At 40.2% G+C, this 19,763-nt stretch overlaps 1 protein-coding gene across 1 annotated transcript in view; it reads left to right on the forward strand.

The window, feature by feature from the left end:
• Positions 1 to 19,763, forward strand: part of cblb (Cbl proto-oncogene B, E3 ubiquitin protein ligase) — a 45,704-nt gene that overhangs the window by 15,237 nt on the left and 10,704 nt on the right. The window contains exons 5-12 of the mRNA XM_080041701.1: positions 2,121 to 2,277; positions 5,480 to 5,601; positions 8,197 to 8,334; positions 9,641 to 9,728; positions 10,367 to 10,498; positions 14,498 to 14,698; positions 15,801 to 15,986; positions 16,696 to 17,070. Coding sequence (XP_079897827.1) covers positions 2,121 to 2,277; positions 5,480 to 5,601; positions 8,197 to 8,334; positions 9,641 to 9,728; positions 10,367 to 10,498; positions 14,498 to 14,698; positions 15,801 to 15,986; positions 16,696 to 17,070 — 1,399 coding nt within the window. The remainder of the gene's footprint in view (positions 1 to 2,120; positions 2,278 to 5,479; positions 5,602 to 8,196; positions 8,335 to 9,640; positions 9,729 to 10,366; positions 10,499 to 14,497; positions 14,699 to 15,800; positions 15,987 to 16,695; positions 17,071 to 19,763) is intronic.

Below are 19,763 nucleotides of genomic sequence, written 5' to 3' on the forward strand. Positions count from 1 at the left end.
TTTGATAAATATGGGTAGGGCTTTTTCTTACTTCTATATTTGCTTCTCTAACATCCATTCTGCAGACATGAGCTGCAGTCTTCAGCCGCTCCAAAGTTTAATCTACTGTATTATAGATTGTTACAAACCTCAGCTTCCCGTGGTCTGCTGGAGGAAAAGGATGTGTGTTTGTCATCAATCCTGAGAGGGCATTGGTGGGAGACCCATACCGTACTGGCAGAACTTGCTACAGTAGCTCAGTGAATAGAGTTTCCGCCTTCTTGTAAATTACAAGCCAGTCAAGGTCGCACTGAATCATTCAATCAAAGTTGTCCCACATTCAGCACAGTCAGCTACAGTAAATGAGCTCTCTCCATTAGCTCTGCCACACGATCGCTTTCAGATCAATGAACTGTATGTGTTCAATTTCTGCATGTGGTAAGTGAGTACAGTTTGCATCTGCTATACGTAATACACACAAGCATAATTAATCATATGACTCAACGTGTGTTCAGGTAAGGTGGTGTCAGGGTCTGTGAGCTAATGTTTATAGGACAGTGAATATTAAAGTTGTGGTGGCCCATGGTTTAAGCCAGCTTTGATCACTTTTAAAAGGGAGTCTGTTCAACTCTGAGGTTATGAACCATTTAAGTGCTGTGTTTTCTCTCATTTGTATCTTGCTGCCCTTTTCCCTTCTAACATCCTCTACTGTAACTCTGGCTGTGTGCTGGAGTGAGAATGTGACCATCTACACTTAAATGCAGTATTGATACAGAAGCATATATGAGATTATAAGATTTGCAGGATAACCGTATAATTTTTTTTAAATTATAAATACTTAGTAAGTAAATACAAGCACAGATGTGGGTTATCCGAACACATGCACCCACACAAGAATATTACTGATATAAGAATAAAATCAAGATTGCATATTTATGACTCAAATCATAAACTATCTGCTCAAAGAAGAATATGCAAACAGCACCTGAGAAAGAATTCAATGATAAAGTTTGGTGTCATTTCAGTCTGACTAAGAAGTAAAATCATAATGTATGTGAGTGATCATCTGGTTTGTTACTTAGGGAGAGGTGTATTTGGGTATAGCTGAGATCGGTATTCAAAACTCGGACGAACGTCATTCGAATAGCTTTCATTTCTCCTCTGATAATGTCCTCATAATGGAGCTGCCACTCCTCATTTCAGTCGGCCTTGGGGAGTTTCAGGATGTTTCACCTTCAGTGCAAAGACTCTTCAAAAAAAAATTCTGCAGATCATCATTTGTCGTTATTTTAGTGCAGGAACAGAGCTATGGATCGCAAACCAGTTTGGTTGAGAGGTCAACAAAATTTAAATTTCATCGCACGTTTCGTATATTCAATAACATATTTATCTTTTTTACTCTTTACTTAAATTTAACTTGGTGCAAGTGTGTTTTTTTCCTGATCTCCTAAAATCATAAAATGAAAGCAGCAATAACATGCTCTGTAGGGGTTTATGAATAGTAGCTGGTGAGTAAAATATATTGCAGACCATCTGACCATCTCATTACTGGAACATTTTTGACTGTTCCAGGAAGACTTCATGTTAAGTGCCACTGTATATAATTATCTCTCAGTAGAGTTTGAGCTGCTCTCTAGTGACAGTGCATTTTAGTGTGGTACTGTTGGTGTTGCTGTGATAGAACTTTGTACCAATATGAGGAAGTGAGACACAGAAGTGTGAGATGACTTTCTTGCTTTCATCAGCAGAATTAAAATGCCACTGAAGGTGCTGATCACAGTCACCACGCACATTTGTTCATTTGACATTTAGCAGAAAATACATAATCAACAGCTACTTTTGGCTACCCTGTGGCCTTATCAAATCAAATGTCAAATGTTGCCGATTAGATACTAGATACACCCATCCTCAGTGTGAACCACAGAACATTATCCTCACTTTAATGTGTTCTAAAAGCCTGGAGAATAATTTTCTTAAAATAAAATAAAAACTTATCTAAATTCTTAACACAACAAAAGAATCTGCTGTGGATTTTCACAGGCATTCGATTTTTCAAACGTACATCAAATAAAGATGCCCCTTTCCCCACAAGTTGCTATATATCTATGCTAATATGAATTTGACTTGGTGCTCTCTTGCAGGACGATAGTGCCGTGGAAAGTCTTCCGTCAGTGCCTTCATGAAGTGCATCACATCAGCTCGGGCCTGGAGGCCATGGCCCTGAAATCCACCATCGACCTCACCTGCAACGACTACATCTCTGTGTTCGAGTTCGACATATTCACACGCCTCTTCCAGGTTGGTTTGAAAGCAATTCATTCAATTATTCTTGACACACGTTGCGCAGAGCACTTAAAGCAAAGGTTCATACTGTGTGCGGGTACAAAAGGGTTTAGCATTTTTATGCTGTGCCTTTTTGTTTTATAATCTTTTTTTTTTCTCTCTTCATTTTTGGGGGAATGTTTCATAAAAAAAATGTCTGTTCCACTCTGGATCATATTTTTTCAGCATCCCTTTGATGTGAGATCAAGAGCCAGCCGTATTCGTTATAATGCCTGCAAGAAATGACACCTTTCCTCATAATATGCAGCATGACATTTCATTTATGTGACATGAAAAATAGGAAAAGCTATTTCACTCTGCAGTAATCTTTTCTGAGAACAAACAGAGAACATAAAAAGAGAAGGATGCTTGTAAAGTGTGATGGTATCATAACACCATCACCACATGCAACATCATAGCTTCTCTAAACAGAATACACAAATACACAGGCACAATGATTAAAATAAGTCACATAGATGCCAGAAACACTGAGGGAGGGGCGCTATGCAGCAGGGGAATGGTTTACAGACTATACCAAAGCTAACAGATATCCTACAAATTTGTGCCATGTGTTCGAATACTTTCCACTCATTTAGAGGATAATGATGGCTGTGTAGATTGTCATTGAATAAACACCTTCATGCCAATAATAAACTGTTAACCTATGTGAAAACTCTCTATGAGCTACTTCAAATACCACATTTCCTGAGTCTGTTGGTGTTCTGTTATTACAAAAATGCGAAAATATTTAAAAGATTTTAGAGCAAAATATGACCAGAGTTTGACAGCTCCAAAAACAGATACAGAGTATCTTGATGACCGTGGGAACAGGTCATATCTGAACCTTTGTTGAAGAAGTCTATGCATTATCTTAAACTGTAATAAACCCTTTCAAAGCCAGTGAATATCTCCTCACAATCTGCTACCTGTCTGTACTTTGTGTGCGCTGAAATGAAATCTGGTGTTATTACACAGCCTAGGCTCTGTAAACTGGTATGTAAACAAAGACTGCCCACCATAGCTAGCAACATGCCCGTGTACAGACCCTAGGCTTTGTATTTACACTGGATTTTTTTCACCGGTCACACAGTAGGCAGCGGATTGTGAGAGAACATCTATCTACAGGAGGCTTAAGTATGGTATTGACTGTCATAGACTGTAGGGCCAGTGCCTGTTTGCACTTGAACTCAGCTACACTGAAACTTTTTTTTTTCAGTCAATGTGGGTCTTCAGGACGTTTATAGTTGAAAGGTAATGGTGCACAGAGAACTGATATTAAAGGTACTGGACAAAAAAGTTCTCACTGTTAGCCAGAACTTTTCTACTCCTGTGGTTTGATACCCAGTAAACTCTGTGGATGTTGTGATGTTCGTTTAATACAATTCATGTTTGAAATGAATATGCTGATTTACAGTGTGGAACAGCTTTACCTCATATCAATTGCACAGTCACTTTGACAGTGGCACAGCAGCAGATTTAGGATTAAAACTTTATTTACAGGTTTTGGTTCAATAAGTTAACAGCATGGGAGCAAAACAAATGTGGTATATTTTTGTTCTTATTGTGTCTTGTTGTATCTTTGTGCTTCTTTGAGGTTTATAATGTGCATGTTTTTTTAGATCCCTCCTGTTGACAGATTACTGGCCCACATGTGGCTTCAACATGGTGTGTGGGCGGAGAAACCATAACGCGATGTGTTACTTTGGCAGAAACTTTTATTACGCATGCTTACTTTAATCATAAAAAAATTAAGAATGCTTGACAGATGATTTTGTCAGGATCAGTGTCGCAGTAGCTGTGTGTTGATTTCTAACAGGTTAATAACAGGTAACAAGTCAAGCAAAAAATGAAAGCTTAGGGAAAATCTTGCTGACTTACCATTAATGCATGGTGCGTGGTCAGTGTGCTTAAAGGAATAGTCCAACATTTCCTGCCTTGTCTTGTGCCGGAGAGTTAGGAAACAAGCTATACAACATAGTTTTAAATATTCCTTGACAAGTGCAGAATGGTAAACTGAAGTAAATCTAGTGGATGGCGGAAGTTGTTATAGGCGGTGAAGGTGAATGCATATGGTCGACTAGCATAATTAACATTCTGTTGCTCTTGTAAAGATGTACAAAATAATTAAAGCTTTGCAAGATGAATGTGGGATCTGATGGTGACAAGATGTTATTTTCACTTGCTTTCAGTCTGTGACTCACTGAGTAGTTAGTGTTATTTTCCTCTGTGGGCCAGGCCAGTTTACAGCTCTTATCAACACATGCTTAGACCTTGCTTCATTGCCATTTCAGCCCAAAGGCTAGTATTTCCAGCATCCATTAGTGGTTTCTACTGCCAAACCAACTCCACAGTAAGGGTAGAAAGATCATTGTCTCTGGTGAGCTCCAGCACCACCTGGAGCCAACTGGCAGACCCACTAAAGGCCTCCAAACAACAGGCCCCACAGCTTAAGTTTATGCCCTGGGTTCTGGGATGTGATGCAAACATACTATCTCTAATTGCCAATGTGCTTCTTAAGGGAATATTTATTAAGTAGCAAGTGTGGTTATTATATGAGAATACAACAAACCATTTGAGGTGGCCGGTCATTTACAGATGCATATGCTAAATGGTTGTGCAATGCAGTCAGATATAAGGGTATTTTATAATTGTATGTAAAGTACACATACGTAGAGCTATTTTTAGAGCACATAATTTATTGAGGCCTTTCCTGCTGAGCTGTCAAGTACACACTGCATACACACTGTGTGCTTGACCGCTCTGTGTACTACACAGACTCCAGCCGTTAGCAGTAATGTCAGCTAGTCCTCTTCCACATCAAGTGTTTTGGTATCCGTGTGACTGTGTCCTGCAGAAAAACTCAAAGCAGTTGTAAACAGAGCCAAACACATCTGGTGGCAGTGCACAATCTTGTGTCCCAGACCCTTAGTTGCAGAGCTATAGTTTAAAACCCTCTGCCACTGCACTCTCTCTCATTCTTGGACTGCAGACACATAATTCGGATTTAGCCAAATGAACATACCATTTATCACTTATTTGTGCCATAAGCAGCTCTTACTTCAAAAGTAAGCGCATGCAACATATACTTATAAATGTAACATATGCTGAAAATATTAAAAAAAAAATAGTGTACATTTCATTATAATTGGTTTCATTGGTAACATTGGGTCTTTTTCAGCCATGGGGATCAATTCTGAGGAACTGGAATTTCCTGGCAGTGACACACCCCGGCTACATGGCCTTCCTCACCTATGATGAAGTCAAGGCCCGACTGCACAAGTACATCAACAAGCCTGGCAGGTATGGTAACTGTGTGTGCTTTAAGATCCTACACACTTTTGATAAATTTTTTATAACATTACATATTCATGACTACTTGGTCAACAGACAAAGTTAAAGTTGCTAAAGAAACATAACTAGCAATTATTTTAATTAAATGCATTGGCAACTTGATTTAGAATGGTACTTTTTCCATATCTACAGTATATGTTGCTATACATGGTAAATGGACTTGACACATATAGCGCTTTTTAGCTGACTCTCTCCACCCCAAAGCGCTTTAAATTTCTTACCACATTCACCGACTGATGGCAGTAGCTGCCATGCAAGGTGCTCTCTGAACCATCGGGAGCAATTTAGGGTTCAGGGAATCTTCGACATGAGGCGGGGAGGCGGGGGATCGAACCTCCAACACTGCAATCTAATAGATGACCGCCCTACCATTGCTGATATATGACATATTTCTTACATTTCTAAAAAAATAATTGTACAAGATGTTGAGTTCCCTGTACCATTTTTAATGTGAGTTTAAATGTCAGAAACTACATTAACACAGTTTATATGCTTCATCAGATTAGATTGGCTGTGGTGTTTTAGTGGCAACATATGCAAGCAACTGTAATCTGATTCTGATTTGAATCTAACATTAATAAATTCTGGAAATATTCAAATATGTGGCCGTGGTCACCTTTACTGAGCAGAATCATGAGAGAAATCTCTCATGAACCAAAAAAATGCTCTCACATTAGCATAATATTATTGTAGTGTGTTCATTGCTTATTATAAGAAGCTGGCAAAAGAAAAATAGTCTTTCAAAGGCTCTAAATTCATGTGAGTTCTGGACTATAATAACTTTTGCGCTGCTATTGATGTGCAAAGAAGAAGAGGATTTGTTTACCCTTGACTTATCTCGACCCCTCCCAACACTTACCTGCAGCTTCCTGTTATCTGTGTACTACCGACACAGTCAGGTCTGAGAGTCATTGTGCTGTTACAGGATCCAATTTTCATGGATATTACTATTGATCTCCTCTGTCTGCATGTTAGTTCATAAATATTTACCACGTTGATCACTGTAGCAAACAGCCTTGGAGCTCCGAGGCAGTGGATATCAGTAAGAAATAAAGTGTGCTCATGAATTTACATTTGGGACTATTTATAATTTATAATATTTTGTTGTCGCACCTCTGAACCTTAGTCTGAACAACCTTACCAAAGCTCCTTATTACTGTTTTATATATTCATAAAACATGTCATGTTTATGTTTTGGGGCTTACGATTTCAGGAGGTTGCGTATGACCTCTAAACACAGGCAAAAATGTGTTTCAGCCAAGGAAATGCAACTGACCTGGTTTGGTTTAGACACAGCAGTAGAATTATGAAAACATTGAGAAACTAATCTGGAGGGTCCCTCAAAGGAAACTCAGATGCTTTTTAAAATGAAATATATCATTTCAGAATATGAGAAACACAATTATTAATCATAACGATCAGCGTGCCCCTTTACTGCAACTAATTTGCGTCACCGCATCCTTATAGAAAGAGTGGACACCAGTTGTGTGACCGATGTTCGCGTGGGTGTGTGCGTGGGTGTGTGCGTGTGCGTGTGTAGGAGCAGCCTACACACTGGTTTCCGAAACAAATGCTGACTAGCTGTGTTTGGTGTAGTGCCAATCCTGAGTTCTTTTTCCCCCCTCTCCATGTGGCAAGTTACTGGTGGGAGGAAGAAAGTAGCTAAAGCACACTTATTGTGAGCAGCTCATGCAGCCTTGAACTCAGCCATCCATGCCCTGTGATTAGCCAGGCCTGCGTGGCGGCATGGTAGAGCAAAGCCAATAATGACAGGAAAGGAAATAAGAATGTCTGTGTGTGTGTGTGTGTGTGTGTGTGTGTGTGTGTGTGTGTGTGTGTGTGTGTGTGTCTGTCTTTGTGTCTGGGTGTCAGTGTGTGTGGAAGGCACTAGTGTGTGTCTGGGTATGCAAATGCATAGGGTGCTGATCACCGAGTGAATCATGCAAAATACCATTGTTCTGAACCGACGCTGGAACAAACATGCACACACACAATCACAGCTGTGTGGGCGAGGCCAGTCATATCGGGTGAGCTGCTACATGTTACTACTTGCACTCACTCAGACGCACACTCAAAGACACAAACATGCCCACACACAATGGCGCACACATACGTGCTCGGACACACACACACACACACACACACACACACACACACACACTGGTGGAGGTGGCATCATGCTATGGGCAAGGGTTGCGCTAACCCAGGACTCTTTCTGGACTCCATTTTTTTATAACTTTTTGAAGTGTTATTTTGTACAAAAGAATGGATGTTCATATTTCACCATAGAATAAAAAAAATATTTGGTAGTTGGCTCATTCTTTAATTGTTATAATCTCATCTGTTACCTACCAACTACCCTCCTGTGGTCACACTCAGGTGTCATAAAATTATGTCATGTCAACATATTTTTATAGTACTTTTTATGACTTTTCTATGTTGTTGTTGTAGGTTTCATAGTGTTGAGCTGTGTGTGTGTGTTGTTTTGCATCTTGTTTGTGTGACACATATACTGTACTTCTGTCCCCTTCCTCTCTCTAACAGTTACATCTTCAGACTCAGTTGTACACGGCTGGGCCAGTGGGCCATCGGCTATGTGACCAACGATGGCAACATACTGCAGACCATCCCCCACAACAAACCTCTGTTCCAAGCCCTCATCGATGGCTACAGGGAGGGCTTGTACGTAACCTAACACACATTGTCTCCCTCTCTAGCTCACTCTTTGTTTGTATATTGATCAGTTGTGCTACTCTACTTTGTTTACACTGTATACACATGGGAAATGATCAACTTTGTCACAATTAGTCACATCTGATTATGCATAGTCTCTTGAGTGTTCCCAGATCAGAACAAGGGGTCTGTTGGAGACATAACCAGGGGCGTAAATTACATTTTTAATTAAACATGTAACGTTATTTTACAAAAGAAATGCATTTATCATAAGTTTCTACCTTACTCTCTCATCTGAACATGGCTGTTTTGAGGGGAAAACTATCGGATATCACTTTATGAGAGAAAACAGACATTTCCAATTTGTAATACAAATACAAATTGGTGATTTGTACCATGTTAACTAATGGATTACAAGCACACATTTCTGGAAATGGCGCAGAATTTATTTCTGAATGGTCTAGGTTACTTGATTCTTCTTGCCTCTGGCTGGTTTCCACCGAACAGTGAGGCTCTAGAGTTTCGTGAGGCTGTGATTAGCGTGGCTCCTCAGCTCTCAATAGATTAGCCCAGGGGCGATTATAGTCGATTTGACAAGCTCCTCTGAGTTCAGTTACCACCACATCCCAACATGCTAGCATAACAGGATTGACACCTACCTGTTGGACTGGATATGGATTTTTCAGGTCATTCCATAATCTCTGCTGTCGCTCAAAAACTGAGCTTGTCAGACACAGACTATTTTGAATGTTTAATTTTTTTTTTAGGGTTGTTAGGACAAAATGTAGCCCTTGTAACAATTGTCTAAAATCGCCTCTGGACATAACTTTTTTTCTGGAAGCTCATCTACATCTACTGTAGATGAAACACTTTGTTTTTTGTCTCATAAAGATGAGAGGATGTCTTTAAGCCTCAAGTGGTTCCGCAATAACATCTGTTTCTATCCTACATGATAATCTTACAGGCCTCCTGACAAATAAAAAATTAGACACCAGCAGCTATTATATGGAGGATGTTAAGTTCCCATCAGTTGCGGTTGCAAATGTCAATCAGCATTGTTAAACCCTTTCTTTTAAAGGCTGAATTAATCTAAAAAAAATAACCTTTCAAATACATGCTGATGGCAATATTTTATTTTATGATTATAATTTAACGCTTTTTTTTGTTGTAAAGCAGCAATTATTTCAAGTTGAATTAATGGAAAGCATACTGGATAAGTTAGAACGCATGTCAAACAATTCCTGATTTGGAACAGGATATTTTATAGCCATGTTGTTTTTAACTGTTAACTGTTAGCATTTTTTCTCATTGGCAGCTACTTGTTCCCCGATGGCCGCAGTTACAATCCGGACCTCACTGGTTTATGTGAACCGACGCCTCATGATCACATCAAAGTGACACAAGTAAGTTTGTTTATGTGTGTGTGTGTGTTTCTGAAGAAATGCTTCATCTGGATAAGCAGATATGTTCATGTTCCAACTAGTCACGGAATTTCTTAGCCTTACTATCCAAATTCTTGTAAACTGCAGCCTTCCTTATTACATTAAAGTGTGGAAAGTGTTGACTGAATGTTTGTCAGACCACTCATTGTACTGTGGGGGTGTTTTCTAAAAATTCAACAACATTAAATGAGTTAGGAAAGGAAACAATCGATAATTGCGTGACTTCGTGTTAGTTTCAGATTTATTCAGAAACTGTTTTTTATCTGCCGAAGGTTGAAATATTTTCTACCGGAAAAGCCACATTTTCCAGTTTAGAATTGACAGTATAGTAAAATAGCATGTTCTGGTGACTTTTGTCTCAAGTTAATAGTTAGCAGCCTGGCCAGGTGGAGAGAAAAAAATAAAGGCTGCTGTTGTGTTGCAGAGAATGCCGGATATGCTGATGTTTTTTTTAGTGTATTTAAAACAGGGGAAGTCAGTAAATTGAGGTTATGTTACAGATGGCACTGAATGTCTGTGTCTGTATATTACTGTGTGTCTGCTCTGGTGTGTATGGTGCACCGCTTGATGACTAACTGGAATTTGCTGTGCCTGAACAGGAGCAGTATGAGCTGTACTGTGAGATGGGCTCCACCTTCCAGCTGTGTAAGATCTGCGCCGAGAACGACAAAGACGTCAAGATCGAACCCTGTGGTCACCTGATGTGCACCTCCTGTCTGACGGCCTGGCAGGTAATTGTGATGAACCATACCATACCATACCATACCATACCATACCATACCATACCATACCATACCATACCATACCATACCATACCATACCATACCATACTAGTCATTTTGAGATCAACACTTAGAAAAAAAATAAAAATGTATCTCAGTGGCTTTGGCTGATTTACTAGTGCCATTACACATAAATGCAAAAAATGTGTATACAGTCATTCATCCTCGCTGTCTCTCTGTGCAGCATTCTGTTGTTTAATGTTTAACTCTTGAATGCTGCTGACGGTGTATTTTAGATGTATACATAGGAATACATCTTGTTTGAAGATTAATAAATCTGCATACAAGCGAGAAAGACTACTGAATAATAGACGAAGCTTCAAGTCCTCCTGTGCAAGATTAAAAAACAAAACCCCCTCACTTCCTCCCTGTGTCCTTACATCTTCCCTATTCCACACATATTAATCAGTAGCAGAGGTTAGAACGGAGAGTGTGAGCGACACAGGATCTTCCCAGTATTTCTGCATGTGCTTCTCCACTCTTTTTGCATGGGACATCTGTGTAGCAGTCACAAAGATAGATGGCTCTCCAGACATGCACGAGTTGCCCACACTGACCCTGATGTTATTAATCTCTGGCAGGGACACACACACGTTCCACTCTGCAGGGTTGGACACAAGCCCAGCAGCATGTCTTGCAATCTTAATGCTGTATCAAAGTTATTTCTGAGTGGGGCTCAAAGTATGTTTGTTCTAATCCTCAGAGGGGGATCATGTTGCAGACATATTTGGCCTCATACTTTATAATGAATTTTTGAATCTTTTTCATTGCTGTAGAATATGAAGGGAATAGTTCAACCTTTGCAGATGAGACCTTGTCCTTCTGTTTTGGAACAGCAAATCTTGCATTTAAAAAAATAAATATATCGTGTTTATCACCAATGCTTTTTGTATAGCTGCTGCCCCCACATCAAATGTTTCTGGTCACAGTTATCTCAACAAAGATTGGGAATTCAATTCTTAAAAGGGCAACATAGTATTTCACACATCGGAATCTATGGTCCGTAGAATGTAAGTTAAATGGTCCTTGACATGATAGGTCTTGGAGCGTGTACACACACACAAGCACACGCACACACACACACAAACAAACACACACACACACACACACACACACACACACACACACACACACACACACACACACACACACACACACACACACACACACACACACACACACACAGGGTTCAATGTCATGGGTCACGGCTACAATGTTTCGAAAACTTTTGGGTGGCCTGAATCATAACATAGCTTTCTTAGGTTTAGCAGATGAGACAATTCATTCCAGGGGCCAGAGCTCAGTCCTATGCTCTGTAAACAGCAGGGTTCAGCAGCACCAACATTCACTGTGTTTGTTTGTCATACTTCCTGTTATGACAACTCTATGTGACCCGTCCCGCTCCTCCACACAACCAGTCAGTGACTTCAGTGACGTATCTTAGTGGGTGTGTGTATATTTGTGTGCTTCAGTTCTAAAGTATTTACCCCCCTATTAGTGGAACTATGAGTCATACAGAGAGGGAACCCTCTCAAAGCCCTAGGGACTGTGAATAACCTGCTCAGGCCCTTGACTCAGTGGTGGTTCCCTACATTTTCCTCTCACTCTGAATATTAGTCAGCTGGGAGTGGAACACACTCGTTTTACACTTCTTCTCACCCACAGCTGGCTGGTGATTTATCTATGTAATTCCACATCCTGTTCTTATTACTGGAGGCCTTTTGATGTGGGGGCCCAAGGGAGGGTTCCCTTGTTCTAGCTGTAAGGTTTTTGCCCCAAATCAATGCAGTGATATGTCAACGATTCACAGTTTTTTTTGCAGACAGTAGGTTTTATAAGATTATAACGTGTGTGTGTGTGTGTGTGTGTGTGTGTGTGTGTGTTTGTCTGTTTGTGTGTCTTTATACCAAGATTTTTTGGCAAGTATCAAGTAGTTGCACAAAGTTCCACTCAGTATAAAGTCAACATTGTCCGAAGTTAATGCAAACTGTTATTTTTTTATGGGACAGCATGTTTGGCTTCTAACTTTGTATTTACTGCGGAGTACTCAGCAGGTAACATGTTGACCATGTTTACACTCCCTTCCAAGATGGATACAAGGCCCTTCTTCAGCAAATCAGATAACATCTCAGTTCTGTTTCTGCCTAAAGCCTAAAGCAGACACTCAAACAGGACAGCCCAAGACAACAACATAGACATATACACAAAGGCAGTACTTATTTACATGGGCAAATGCATCAAAGATGTTCCGCATATGACTGTAGGGACATTCCCAAATTAGAAGCCTGGGTTAACGGTGAAGTCTGTGCCAAACCTATAGCACGGACCAATGCTAAAAACTTTGGAAGAGAGTACAGGAAGGGGACACAGTAAAGTATTAACTACCAAGGCTGAGGCTTCAGCTCAAGTATTATAGGCTATCCTTAACCATCACAAAAAGAAAACCAGTCAGTTCTGAAAAAAAACAATGTCCGCATCTCACCTCCTTATAAATGCTTTGAGTGGTTTGTCAAAACATACAAAACCTCCTCCATCCCTGACTCACTGGACCTCCTTCAATGTGTATACAGATCAAATACGTCAATGGACCACAACACTGCCCTCTCCTGCAAGCTGCCCAGCACACACTTTAAGTATCCTGGGATTTGTGTCATCAGCCCCTTTGGCTTTGTTTAATGATTAATATGTGAAGCATCACTCATTCTAACAAACCCATAGAGAATAATAATCTACCATTTCTGCCTTCCCCCTTAGTTCTTGAAATAATACAAGAAAAGTTATCAATTAGTTGGTGAACAATGTGGGGCATTGAGCAGCTGAAGAGACAGATATATTTTCTCAGGAGATGGTGGAGTCAGTCAAAGCAGCTCAGAGATGGTTTCCACGGGGGCGCCCTTAGCTCAGTTGGTAGGGCGTCCCCCCCCATGGACCTCGGCCAGCAGCGGACCCGGGTTCGATTCCAGCCCGCGGTCGTTCTCTGCATGTCACTCCCCTCTCTGCCCCATTTCAACTCTGTCTCTACACTATCAATAAAGCATAAAAATGCCAAAAAAAAGAGAGATGGTTTCCACAACATGATTCCAAATAATAGTTTATGCCTACTTTGCCTACTGTCAAACAGGCCACCGTTTGCTCACATGCACTGTCTGCTAGTTCACCATTAACTTTATAAACGTGACGGTATGTCATAATGTTTTCACAGCTTGTTCCACTGACCCCAAGTGAACACAATCAATGATTTCTTATTGATATTTGAACATGCTAGGACCTGTTTCTCATTGAAACAACGTCACTCAAAAGCTATTGAAATGATGGTTATATCAAAGTTAGACATCTAAAAGACCTTCACCTGTCTGGGCTGCCTTTATTTTTAACCTTCCACTCCTGCCCCTTCTCCACCCACTCCAATTAGGATTAAGTTTCAAACATGCCTTTTATGCTTAGCCTGCCAAGTCCACCAACCATATGGCCACCACAAACGCTGCTTTGTTCTCCGTAAATATGGTCTGCCTTTGATTGTAGCCCCTGACTCAGTGGAAAGAGAGACGCACTGAAAACCAAAACCTCTTTTATTCTCTTATTTATGACCCCTGTCTGACAGGGGGCTTGCCATGTGGGATATGTACATGTGGCCAATGAACGTTGTAAAGTTGCAAAACAGTTTTCCTTGGATCTACACAAGCATGTGTTCAGTCGACTTTTGCCAGGGTCCTTTTCCTGAATGGGGGAGAGATAGAGTAAGATATAAGGTTGTGGTTAGGCCACATAACCTAAACCATGTGTGTCCCAGCTGCGCGTGGCAAAGGCCTTCCTGCTTTTGATGGTCCAAGTGATTCCTTATGCGCCAAAAACACTATGAAAGCTATAAACCACTGCTCATCACAACATGGGATTTAGATAATGTCTGTGTGTTTGCATTTAAAGTGTGTTTCCCCTTATCCGTTTCAGGAATCAGATGGCCAGGGTTGTCCGTTCTGTCGATGTGAGATCAAAGGCACAGAGCCCATAATTGTGGATCCTTTTGACCCACGCAATGAGGGCAACAAGTGCTTCTTCCTGGACCAGCACAGCTGTCCCATGTTGGAACTGGATGATGAGGAAGACCGAGAAGACTGCCTGGTCATGAACGGACTGGCCAACATCAGAAGGGTAAAAGACTTGAAGCACTAGAGTTGGTGGTTGATTTATGGATGGTTAGGGTACTAGGGTCAAAGGAGCTTAAGGTAATCTGATATGCCTCATGTTTTAGTTGTTTGAAATACAGGGAAAAGTCCAGGGTCATGTTCATCAAACTTCAAACTTAGAATTCCACTTTTTTACTAATTGAAATGGTATTTTGCAAAAAAATATTAAGATATTTGAAGGTTTAAAAAAAGTTTCAAATTGATATGTTCAAGTTTGTCATTTAATTGTATTTGTGTGATACATCTGAATCCCAAGTTCAAATAGTAATGATATCCATATATAACAATTGTTAAAAAGTTTTAAAAAAGTTAGCCTGAGCAGGAAGGAATTTCTGCTGCAAGAGAAAAAATATAATAAAGAGAACTTAGAACTTAGAACTTGAATGATTTAATAACAAGTGAAGTGAATAAAGATGCATGAAGAGGGATTCTAAATAAAAACAAAGGATGCAAAAAAAAAGTAGTGTAACATTCCCTAAAATGTTCAAATAAAATGCAAGTAATAGTCCATTACATATTGCACAGATATACATTTTGCTTCAGCTAAGCTATTCATGATAATCAATCATATCCTGATAAAATAGGACACCTCTGGAGCTTTTATTTTGTAGGATTATTAAAGCTGGGGTGGAGGATTTGGGGAGAAAATGGCAGTTGGGATAGAGATTCGAATCCAAATACCTCAACCGCTCCACTTGTTCTCTTTGGTCACTCCCCTATGGTACCTCCCTGACACGCTCTATACCAACAAAGTTGTGCCAAAGTGAATGGACAGTCCCAACAGCCAATAAGAACAGAGAATCGGAGCCTCGCTCTGATTGGTCAAAGTGTCAGCTCATGTTAACTTTGACCAATCAGAAATCCTATACCCCAGCTTTAAGTAAGGGAAGTAAGAAATAATATCACTAAAGTAATCCTTAAATTTAGGAGTAAAAGTGGGACGTTTTCCGACTTTTGGTGGAAACAAACCCTGTTGATTATTTCTCTTGCAATGCTTAAACTACACAACAGCTAGTCTTAAATAACTAAACCTAAATGACTAAAACATGACTTACTTTTTCTCTCAGCACTGTACGGAACGACAGAACTCCCCCATGGTGTCTCCCAGCTCTTCACCTGTCAGCCAACACAGGAAAGCCCACGGAGGAGACCCCAGCCACTGCCTCCTCCTGCCCCCCGTCCCTCCACGACTGGACCTCATCCAGAAAGGAGCCATCCGATCCCCATCCGCAAGTCCCACGGGCTCCCCCAAGGTCAGTCCCTGATAGAAATAAAAAAAGGGCTAACCTGTATTTGTTCCTGCACGTAATCACTAAAGTCAAAATGTTTTATATAAAAGTCTAGTGCTTCACAAGAGGACTTCAAAAAGTAATACATGACATAATAAGAATGAGACACATTCAAAACAGTTGGAGGTTAGAGGAAGGGAAAGGATAAATATATAATTTTTAAAAACTATAAATAAAGAAAATTCTCCACAGGGCAAAAAAAATTACTTTGTTGGCCCAAATAGCAGCATGTCATTAATGTTTGGATTTTATTGCTTTTTACGACAACCACATGATGTTATGTGACAATTGTTTTTTAGTGACCACTAGTAATGCACATTGTTGCAGGGAAAAAAAGGTCCCAATCCACATTCAGCAAAAGTGAATAGAAAAGTTTTTATACTTCACTTGCATATTTTCATTTTGGCCGCTCCAACATACCTGTGGCCATACTGAACGCAAATACCTGGAGTGTCTTTGCAATAATACTGCAATATCCTTTATTTTTTACTTGATCCCCATCAGAATATAGCTTCCACATAGTGCTCACTGGTGCTTCTTGGGAGTCCAGAGAAAACAACACAACATAACCTGAACTCTTACCACAAATATTGAATCATGAATTGTGTGTAGATTGTCCCTTGTCATTTCACTGAACCTACATTATACATATCTCTCCTCCACCTGTCTGTAGTCTTCTCCGGGCATGTCCAGGAAGCAGGACAAGCCTCTCCCGGCCCCCCCTCCCCCCCAGAGGGACCCTCCACCGCCGCCTCCCCCCGAGCGTCCTCCCCCCATCCCCCCAGAGTCCAGACACTCCTGGCTCCCCTCTTCCTCCTCCATCTCATCTTCCACCGGCTCGCTGTCAGACCCCCAGCACCCTCCCCACACGCGCTGCCCCAAAGACAGCCACCACTTTGCTGACGCTGGTGCCCACAGGACCGGATCTGAACACCTGCTCCAGCTAGGACTCTCCCACCTCAACGGCAGACCGCTCAGCTGTCCGTCGGCAGGATTCGGCAGGTTACACAACAGAATGGAGGGAGCAGGGAACTCAGAGAGCTCCAAGGTAAATATTCTAAGGTCATAACTTCTCAGTTCTCAGTTCTCAATATCGGCTAGAAACCTTTCTATCTATCCATCCATCCATCCATCTATCCATCTATCCATATATCTGTCCATCCATCTATCTATCTATCTATCTATCTATCTATCTATCTATCTATCTATCTATCTATCTATCTATCTATCTATCTATCTATCTATCTATCTATCTATCTATCTATCTATCTATCTATCTATCTATCTATCTATCTATCTATCTATCTATCTATCTATCTATCTATCTATCTATCTATCTATCTATCTATCTATCTATCTATCTATCTATCTATCTATCTATCTATCTATCTATCTGTCTATCTGTCTATCTGTCTATCTGTCTATCTGTCTGTCTGTCTGTCTGTCTGTCTGTCTGTCCGTCGTCCATCGATCGATCGATCGATGTCTCTCTATGTGTCTGTCTGTCCAGCTCTTCTTGTAGCTTCTCCAATGCAATGCTGTTCAGCCCCCTTCTCTTCAGGCAATTTCAGCTTCCCTACGGTTTAGTTTCTCTAATACTCTTTTTAAAACTATTTTTTTTTAAATATATTTACTTATTCAAGCTTTCAGCATCCACACAGCATTTACTACAGGAAATGTATTTTCTAGTTATTCCTTTTTTCCGTTTTCCCAATGTCTAATACTTCTACATACTATCAGTTATAAAAACCTTGGAGGAATCATTAAATCCTCTACAGCCTGCTCCACTTTCAAGTTCTACTACGTTGGCATACTTTCAGCTACTGGCTTAGTTTGAACTTTAAACGTCCCATAGTCCTTTGAACTACTAAACTTGTATTGAACTATTTGAAATATTTTCCTCTTTTTAAATGATCGCATGGACATAAAGCTACAGTGGGCCGTTCAGGTACCTTTTACACTACTTGGTTATAGTACACATCATAGGTGTTGTTAATAGCTTAGCTTGAAAGCTACAACCGCACACTCTGAAAACTTTCCTGTATTATATATAAATGTCCAAATGACAAAGGAAAGGAAACCAAAGTATATTTATCTTTTGATTAAATCAGTAAAGTGCATCATGTACAAAAATGAACAAAAAGACAGCAATATTACATGAAGTAAAAGCAATATGTTGTATACATAACCACATGCACTAAACAGAGCCCTTAGTTTAAAATGTGTTGCTGCTATTCAATATATTCTTCTCGTTCGTTAGGCCCAGTTTGGCCCTTTACTGTTTCACGGTATCCATTACCAATAATAGAAGTGGTTTCCTGTTTGTTAGATTGTGTTGTTTGTGGTTCAGAGTTTAAAGCAAATACGTATGTGCACTGCATAGCAACGCTCCGTGGACTAATGTTCATCAGATAGATAAACTGAATGTGGATTGCTTACGATGTGTCAAAATCTTAATGAGTTTACATTCATGGGGATGTTTTTGTCCATATTATAAACAGATTGCGCTCATCGTTAATGAGCAAAAAGACAGTTATGGAAATTTGAATGCTTCATATGTTTTTACTGTTTGCAGATATTCAAAAGGGAGATTTGATTCCTCGGATGAAACCTGATTTAATTATTCATAGATGCACCACTGTGGTTGTCAAAGAGATTCTAAAAAGTAAGATGACAGTCACTTTGTAGATAGATATGCAGCAGGCTCAACACTAATGAGCTGCTCTGCCATTCTTAGAAGTGGGTACATACATACTTGAAATGTGTTGAACAGCATATAAGTATGATAATCTATGCTAAATTATGAAATCCCTTTTTTTAACTGAATCTCAGTGTTTGAACTGCTCATTCAAATACAACCAAGCCAAATGCTCCAGAGGCTGCATTGCCTCGACATGTACTGGTGTGGAAACCAGATACCGCGTAGCATCTGTGTCTGTACACTCTGTCCACTTTGTCATTTAAAAGCCTAGTGTGTATTACAAACACATAGGCACACACAGACATTCCCACGCACGCACACACACACACACACACGCACACGCACACACACACACACACACACACACACACACACAGCCAATCACTTGCAGACACACTCTTTGATCAGAAAGTGCCTGTGGAGAGCGTTGTCACTTTTTGGTAATATTGAGGAAGTTTGACGTGGTGCTTATTTGCATATTTCTTGTCTTCCATATGGAGGAAGTTTTATTTCAAAGACAGGACATATTGCATATGGAATATATTATTAGTATAAAAGTATTGCATTATAATTGAATTATAGTATAGTTCATACATTTCAGGCCGGTGGCGTGGGACCGGATGCTAAGTAGTTCTATATAAAGATAGTAGTTCAAGATGAAATGCAGCTTTTTCATTTGAAACACTTGCATGGGACATCAAATAGGAGTCTTTGCAGATCTGAAGAGTTCAACTGTAACACAGGGAGCTGACCTTTTAACTTGAATGCTGGCTAATCGGGGCAGACTATTCAGAAATCAGGTCTTCCCTTTCAATTTAGATAATAATCTAGATTTTAGCATGAGATTACTACTAATCTTAGTCACAGAAAATGTCTACCATGCAGTGCTAGAGTTTTGTATTCCGTCTACGCAGCACTGGCTCTTTGTGACGCAGCATGTGTCCTGTAGTGTCTTCTTTTGATAATAGCAAGTCTCAACAAAGTGATTCATCTTGCTCAGAACACTGCACAGTGATGGATGGTTGGAGAAAGCCTCCCTT

The sequence above is a fragment of the Ammodytes marinus genome (genome assembly GCF_949987685.1).
Source record: "Ammodytes marinus genome assembly, chromosome: 14".
NCBI classification, from domain to species: domain Eukaryota; kingdom Metazoa; phylum Chordata; class Actinopteri; order Uranoscopiformes; family Ammodytidae; genus Ammodytes; species Ammodytes marinus.